This window comes from Carlito syrichta, unplaced genomic scaffold (assembly GCF_000164805.1).
Source record: "Carlito syrichta isolate Samal-C Ts95f unplaced genomic scaffold, Tarsius_syrichta-2.0.1 Scaffold288002, whole genome shotgun sequence".
Taxonomy (NCBI): domain Eukaryota; kingdom Metazoa; phylum Chordata; class Mammalia; order Primates; family Tarsiidae; genus Carlito; species Carlito syrichta.
In genome coordinates, this window is record NW_007232098.1 from 7,027 (window position 1) to 15,511 (window position 8,485).

The 8,485-nt window shown below is 46.6% G+C and overlaps 1 protein-coding gene across 1 annotated transcript in view; it reads right to left on the reverse strand.

Moving 5' to 3' along the window:
• CUNH6orf203 (chromosome unknown C6orf203 homolog) overlaps positions 1-6,860 on the reverse strand; it is a 12,418-nt gene extending 5,558 nt beyond the window's left edge. The window contains exons 1-2 of the mRNA XM_008053266.2: positions 6,840-6,860; positions 2,192-2,676 (exon numbers count right to left, since the gene is read on the reverse strand). Of these exons, the coding sequence (XP_008051457.1) occupies positions 2,192-2,664 (473 nt within the window). The 5' untranslated portion in view covers positions 2,665-2,676; positions 6,840-6,860. The remainder of the gene's footprint in view (positions 1-2,191; positions 2,677-6,839) is intronic.
• Between the last annotated feature and the right edge of the window lie 1,625 nt (positions 6,861-8,485).

The following is an 8,485-nucleotide window of genomic DNA, read 5'->3' on the forward strand; positions in this document are numbered from 1 at the left end:
TCGCCTGCCCAGGCGGGTCTCGAACCCACCGGCTCAGGCAATCCACTCACCTCAGCCTCCTAAAGGCATGGGATTACAGGCTGAGTCACCGAGCCTGGCTTATTATTTTTTATTTTAAAAATGTGGGGTACAATTCAGGGTTAGGTATACAAATGTTGATTATGCAGGTACCCTTATTAAAAATTCTTTAATAGAGATGAGGTCTCTCTGTGTTGTCCAGACTGGTCTTGAACTGCTGGGCTCAGGCAATCCTCTCGCCTCAGCCTCCTAAAGTGCTGGGATTACAGGTGTGACCCACCATGCCTTGCCTGGGGAATCACAAGTTTTGTATGGATATTCAGCTGCATGGTGTTGGTACCCTAAAGTCCCATGTTATTCAAGGGTCAACTGTATATACATTTAAGAAAAACACTTGCCATTAATGTTTACTGTAACAGTCCCACAAAATCTTCATCTTGGGTACTGGAAAAATCAGTCAACTGCTCTGATGTATCTAAAACAGGGAGACCAAAAGGCACTTCTGAATAGATGCCAAGGTCTGCTAGTCCTACTGGGGCTTAAGAGAAGTGTGAGCATGCATACAAGCTCCATTCAGGATGGGGCCTGGGCTCTCCACCTGATTCCCTGGGCAGAAACCGCAAGGCCAGGCCACATACAGTTCTGGTGATTCACAGCAGCCAACCTTAGCGGGCACTTCTTCCCCCTCAGATACTTGCTCTGTGTTATAACAGAAAAACCAGGCACCACATTCATGACTAGGCCATCAGGAAAACCTCTGCTAGTCTACTGAGCTGGGAAACTCCAAGTCTGCTGCTGCCATCCCTCGGAATGCAAGTCATTGGGACAACCTGATCAGTGGAGGATGCAGCTAAGAACGAGCACCTTTCCTTCTGGGGATCTGACTCCCTGGCTGCCCTCTGGGAGAGGAGAGGCCTCCTATGAGTTTGCTGGGTTTTAGAGAACATTCAACAAATCCTGATCGGGATGCTGAGGGGGGTCCGTGAACTCAGAGTTATCTCCAGGAATCTCTTAAGCTTCATGTTAAAAAATTAAACTGTATCACCGAGTTAGGCCATAAAGGTATAAATTGCACAAGGAAATCTTTCTGCATGTATTCATCACAATTCTTCCTTGTATGTGATATACACAGAATCAACTGCTAAAGGAATTAACAAACAATGAGGACCACTATTTTTTTTTTTTTTTTTGAGTTGGAGTCTCACTCTGTCGCCCAGACTGGAGTGCAGTGGCCGCTCCCAGCCACCGCAGCCTCGACCTGCTGGGCTCTGGCGATCCTTCTGCCTCAGCCTTCCAAGTAGCTGGAACTACAGACGCACGCTACCACGCCCGGCTGATTTTTCTGATTTACTGTAGAGATGAGGTCTCGCTGCCCAGGCGGGTCTTGAACCCGCAGGCTCAGGCAATCCACTCACCTCAGCCTCCCAAAGGCACGGGATTACAGGCTGAGCCACCGAGCCCGGCTGAGGACCACTATTCTCACGTAATTAGTCTAGCACAGAATAAGAATAGTAAGGAAATCTTAAAAGTTACACTTAGTACCTTTATGTATTATATATGAACACACCCAGCATTCTCTCCATAATAGACAACATATACTGAATACCTACTGTGTTGACAGTGTTGTAAGTGCCTTGGGTAAATACATACTCAATCATAGCAACCACTCTCTGTATCCCTCATATAGACGAGGAAACTGAGGCCGAGAGTTTAAGCAACTTGCCCAAGGTCACATGCAGACAGGGCTGAAACCCCAGCACTCTGGCTCCAAAGCCTGCCTTAATTACCACCTTGCACTCCTGTTGCCTCTTAGAGGTACCTTCTCACGCTATGGCATTTGTGAAATATCCAGGTATATTTTGTGCTTGCTATGTACAGCTAATATGGTGATTCCTTTCCTCCTCAAGAAGCTGTTATTAAATCAGTGATTCATCTTACAGTCTACCGTGTCTTACATTCAAGGAAATATGGCACATAGGATTGGCAGGACGTCACTTGACTTCTTTAGAAATCAGTTTTCTCATCTATAAAGTGAAACAATTGAAATGGGTTGCCCATGAGTGCCTTTCATATCTGTAGTTGTTCTTCACAACACAGGTTGCGTGGCTTGGAATGCTGCATTAAGACAAAAAGACTACAAGGGAGCTGACAGTAAATGCACGAACACACTCACTTCCTTCCAATGTCGAGGCCCGTCTTCAGGATGACATCATACCGGAAGGACTGCACTGCTTTCTCCAGGTCTTTGTAGTCTTTGACCACCTTGGGGTCATCCTCAAGCTCCTCTTCCTGCTCGTCCATCTCATCATGGTCACTCTCCTCATCAGAGTCCTCTTCATCTTCTACTTTTTGCAGATGCTTTTTAGTGGACTTTTTAGAGCTTATATTACTTTTGAGTCTTATGGAAAGTGGAAAAACATATTCTGGAGATATTAAAAGCCCCGGGAGTCTCAGTGAGAAAACATTATGGAAGAGTGTTTTATAATGTGATGCATTTAACTTGGTGCTAGAAAAATACAAATATCGGTTCCAGGGAATACAGCGTTTGTGTGAAGAAGGTATCCCTCGGAGCACACCCCAGAGTCCAATCCAGGTATCTGGCTTTCTTAAATCACCGGCAAGCAATCTGACAGTAGGCATAGCCATGGCGCATATCACCTGAAACAGGTAAGAAATCAGTTTTATCTCACAGCATAAACCATTATGCCATGAACACTGTATGTCTAATACTGTACTTATGCTCCCCTACAAAAAGCTGTATCAGTCCAGACATGTTGGCACATACCCGTAACTAGCACCTTGGGAGGTCAGGTGGGGAGGATGCTTCAGCCCAGGAGTTTGAGACCCACGTAGGGAAAACAGTGAGACCTTGTGTCTACAGAAAATAAAAAATGTAGCCAGGCGTGGTGGTGCATACTTGTTGTCCTAGCTTCTTGGGAGGTTGAGGTAAAAGGATTGACTGAGCCGGGCTCGGTGGCTCATCCTGTAATCCCGCGCCTTTGGGAGGCTGAGGTGAGTGGATTGCCTGAGCCCATGGGTTCAAGACCCGCCTGAGCAGTGAGACCTCATCTCTACAATAATAAAAAAAAAGATCAGCCGGGCATGGTAGCGCATGCCTGTAATTTCGGCTACTGGGAAGGCTGAGGCAGAAGGATCACCGGAGCCCAGCAGGTGAGGCTGCGGTGGCTGGGAGCGGCCACTGCACTCCATTCTGGGCAACCGAGTGAGACTCCAACTCAAAAAAAAAAAAAAAGGACTGACTGAGCCCAGCAGGTCAAGGTTATGGTGACCTGCAATTGTTCCACTGTACTCCAGCCTGGGTAACATAGTGAGACCTCAGCTCCACAGCAGCAACACGAAAAGCCTATTGGTCTGCATGTTCCGAGGGTTACAAGATGAATATTCTTGCTGCAGTGAACATGCTCAGCCCACAGGGTTGTCACGAAACACTAATAAATGTGAAGCCCTGGTTCTACCTTCTCCCTCCCTCAGACTGACTTTGTGTACTGATTGCTACTGAAAAGTATTAGCAGTAGTTCTGAATGATTTGTGTTAAAAATAATCTAAGCCAGGTACAGTGGTTCACACTTATAATCCCAGTACTTTGGGAAGTGGAGGTGAGAGGATTACTTGAGCCCATGGGTTCAAGACTAGCCTGGGCAACTTGTCAAGACCTCATCTTTACGATAAATCAAAAAATTAGCTGGGTGTGGTGATATGTGCCTGTAGTTCCAGCTATTTGGAAGGCTGAGGTGGAAGAACCGCCTGAACCCAGCAGGTTGAGGTTGCGGTGGCCATGATTGTGCCACTGCACTCCAGCCTGGGTGAGAGAGGGAGACTCTGACTCAAAAAAAAAAAAAAAAAAACCTGGAGAGAAAAACTGTGTATTGGCACACATCACGTCTTTACAAAATTGACTTTGCCAAGGAAGGACCCCAGGTCCTGACCCACAGGTTCGCCACACCCAGAGCGACTCTCAGCTTTACTGCAGCCTCCCACCCCAGCACTCCTGGGTAGAAACCAGCAGACTGCACACAGCTGAAGCTGCCTCCTCTCACAGCTTCTTCCCAATGTTTACCAGAGGCGACAGCGGTGGAGAAGGAATGGCCAGAGACCCACACACTCAGTAACTGTTTCCTGGGGCGCTGACGTGCAGACAGTGCAGAGCAGTGAGTGCCTATAGCTGCTTCAAGTGCAGCAGAAACCCTCTGACACAATGTCGGCAGGCCTCCCAGCACATCAAGACAGCCTGAGACACGATTTGGCACCAGATAATGGCTTCCATGAGGCCAATATCCTCGCACTTTGAGTCTGCAAATGCCTTTCCTTTGTGCCCAGGTTACACCTAAGGACTGATTTCTCAATAATGATTCTCATGATCTTTCCCTCCTATTTTCCATGAATCACAAAGCTAACAGCAGCAATGATCTGTACGGTTCACTCAAAAACAGCTACCTATGGTTTCAACAACTGGGGTCTTATTTTCCTGGTATGAATGGGCTGACAACACAAGTTCAGATCTATTCCATTGCTCTTGGGACCCTAATAATCTAAGTCTTAAAAAAAGAAACAAAAAGACTCATTTTAAAGGCTGTTTTTTTTTTTAACATAAATGCAATTTTAAATAATTTTGGCCAGGCTCGGTGGCTCAGCCTGTAATCCCGCACTTTGGGAGGCTGAGGTGAGTGGATTGCCTGAGCCCGAGGGTTTGAGACCCGCCTGGGCAACTTGGCGAGACCTCATCTCTACAATAAATAAAAAATTAGCCAGGCGTGGTAGCGTGCGCCTGTAGTTCCAGCTACTTGGAAGGATGAGGTGGAAGAATCGCCGGAGCCCAGCAGGTCGAGGCTGCAGTGGCCGGGAGCGGTCACTGCATTCCAGTCTGGGTGATACAGTGAGCTTCCAACTAAAAAAAAAAAAAAAAATTAAAATGCTATGAGACTCAGAGTATTCTAAAATAATGACCAGAAATGCCTGAAGCATCTTCAAGAGAAATGTTGCCAACAATTACTTTTACACATATTCTAATTCAACAAACTTTATATTTTATATAACTAAGGTGCCTCATGACGGACTTGAGAGAGTTCAATGCCAGAAGACTAGGAAGGAGACATTCTTAGAATTGAACCTTTTTAAGTTGAATACACTTAGCATGGTAAGAAACCAGCTGTATCAGGACCATGTCCACTACCAGGGAGAGTGGGACCAAACCTTACCACACGCAATTTACTTATGTAGCAAATCCTCACATGTACCCACGCTCTAAAAAAAAAAAAAAACAAAATAAAGAAACCAACTGTTGTCATTTTATTTTTTTCTTTTTCTCACTGTAGGCCTGGGAAAGCCTTATCACACATTGGCATAGCCTGTGGCTCAGTGTTGGGCACCAGTAATACATCTGAAGACCAGGACATTAATAAGTTTAAATTAGATGCTCCTAAGTCATAACTAGAAAAGGTTGAGTATATTCCCTTATATGCAGTAACTTTTTTCTTTCTTAAAGTTTTCTGATTATACATGAAGTATATTTTCATTATAGAAAATTGAAAAATACCAGGAGTACCAAAAAAATATATACACATTTTTTTTTTCCTTTTTTTGAGTTGGAGTCTCACTCTGTCACCCAGACTGGAGTGCAATGGCTGCTCCCGGCCACCGCAGCCTCGACCTACTGGGCTCCGGCGATCCTTCCGCCTCAGCCTTCCAAGTAGCTGGAACTACAGGCACGCGCCACCATGCCCAGCTACTTTTTTTCCTTAATTGTAGAGATGAGGTCTCACCAAGTAGCTCAGGTTGGTCTTGAAGCCGTGGGCTCGGGCAATCCTCTCACCTCAGCCTCCCAAAGTGCTGGGATTACAGGCGTGAGCCACTGCGCCCAGTCCAATTTTTACTTTTTAAGAACTAGAAGTGGGATCCGCCTGGGCAACTTGACGAGACCTCGTCTCTACAATAAATCAAAAATTAGCCGGGTGTGGTAGCACGCGCCTGTAGTTCCAGCTACTTGGAAGGCTGAGGCGGAAGGACTGCCAGAGCCCAACAGGTCGAGGCTGAGGTAGCCGGGATCATGCTACTGCACTCCAGTCTGGGCGACAGAGTGAGACTCCAACTCAAAAAAAAAAACCCAAAAAACAACTAGAAGTGGCCTGGTACAGTGGCTCAACTGAGCCTGTAATCCCAGCACTTGGGAGGCCAATATGGGAGGATTGCTTGAGTCCAGGAGTTCAAGACCAGCCTAGGCAACACAGTGAGATCTCATCTCTATTAAAGAGAAAAGAAAGAAAAAAGAAATATCTATAACCAAGGAATACAGAAAACATTACAGTGCATCACATGTAGCAAGAATAAATACTGCTTCATGGAACTTTTGCTACAATCACACACACATCAGGTCACCATGTAAAATAGATTTCTGTGGACCACCGGAAGACGTTTGGCAACACTAGTCTAGGTGCCCTCAGGCAACCACTTTTGCTACCAGCTATGATGCCAACGGCCACCTGGCGATCTTGGCTGTGTGCTCTATCCCGCTTAACAACCCCCCACCCAGGGCCAAGAGTGTCTGCAGAAATGGGAAGGGCGGCTTCTGAGGGACGACTCTGTGCAGGTCCCGCTTTCTGCAGATGAGACCCAGGTAATTTCGCAACTTAAGAGAATGCTCAGTCACACAGTCACTGACAGGGCCTGGGACTCCAAGGTCAAGTCTTCCCCAGGCTCATTTGTTCTGGTGGGCCAGGCACTACGCCACACAGATCAACTCACTCATTCCTTGCAACAAACTCATCTCAGCCACAGAGACACTAAGTGGAACCCAGGCATCCTACCTCCGAAGTCTGGGCTTGTTACCACCATGCTGGACTGCCCATGGGTCTTTTGGCTCCAAGTTCAGTGCTTTCTGCCACACCATGACATTGATTTTTCTTTTTTCTTGAATAGAAGGTAAGTTTCAATTACAATGCCAGAGAAAACGGACAGATTCAGGGGTAGAGGAGTGGGAGGAAGTAGCACCACCCCGAGAAGAACTCCAAAGAGACACCCTGGGAGAGGAGAGTGCCCATGGCCGGGGGTTGGGGATCCTGTCTCTGAGCCAATCCCTGGTGCTCACATTCGTAATCAAAAGTCCTAGCTTTACACCAGACTGCTGTGTGCTCTGAGGAATGCCTGGCTGTGGTGTTGCTCTCTGCACACATCCCAGTGGAGCTGTACTTACCTCCATGAGGAAACATTTATGAGCAGAAAACATTTAAAATCACTTGGTCAGGTGTGGTAGCTCACATTTAAAATCCCAGCACTTTGGGAGGATGAGGCAGGAGGACTGCCTGAGCCCAGGAGGTCGAGGTTACAGTGAATCACTGCATTCCAGTCTAGGTAACAGAGAGCCCAACTCAAACAAATAAAAAAATCACACTCACATGCAAACACAGCAAATATACCCAAATATCAAGCCAAGTATCATTTTTATGTTTACTAGCTACTCACTACCTCTCTTTGTAATCTGTTTCACTTTCCAGGAGGCAAACTGGTAAACACTGTAAGTTTCTTTTTTATTTTATTTTTAATAGGAGTCTCACTCTGTCACCCAGGCTGGAGTGCAGAGGCACGCTCACGGCCACTGCAGCCTCGACCTGCTGGGCTCAGTCTTCTACCTCAGCCTTCCAAGTAACTGGAACCACCAGTGCATGCCACCACTCAGCTAATTTTTGATTTATTGTGGAGATGAGGTCTCACCAAGTTGCATAGGCTGGTTTCAAACCACTGGGCTCAGGCAATCATCTTGCCTCCGCCTTCCTAAATACTGGGGATTACAAGCGTAAGCCACCGTGCCCAGTGGAAGTTTAAATAAAACCTATGAAAAACACAGAATTGAGAAAACACACTAACCAAATTTGTGCTGGAGATGATGACCACCTGTGGATATTAGTAGTGAACACTCAGGGTCACAAGGGAGGTGACTGTGAACCCAGGTTCTGCCTTGGAGCTTTGAAACTGGTCAGGAGAGCCCTGAGTTAGGAGTGGGGGTGCTAAAGTAGGGAGCTCACAGTACCCAGAGCCTCTTCAAATGAAGCAGTGCTGAATACTTGGCTCCTTAGAGTTCATTTGGGAAAAAAAAAAATTGGGCCAGGCAGTGGCTCACAGCTGTAATCCCAGCAGTTTGGGAGGCTGAGGTGGGAGGACTGCTTGAGCTCAGGGGTTTGAGACCAGCTTGAGCAACGCAGCAAGACTTAGTCTATAAAAAATAAAAATGTTGGTGTGGTGACGTATACCTGTAGTCCCAACATTTTAGAGGCAGAGGCGAGAGGACTAAGACCAGTGGTTCAAGAGCTGCCAGCGCAACTTGGTGAAAACTAGTCTCTACAATAAAAGTAAAAACAACAAGCTGGGCTTGGTGGCTCAGCCTGTAATCCCGTGTTTTGGGAGGCTGAGGTGAGTGGATTGTCTGAGCCTGTGGGTTCAAGACCCACCTGGGCAA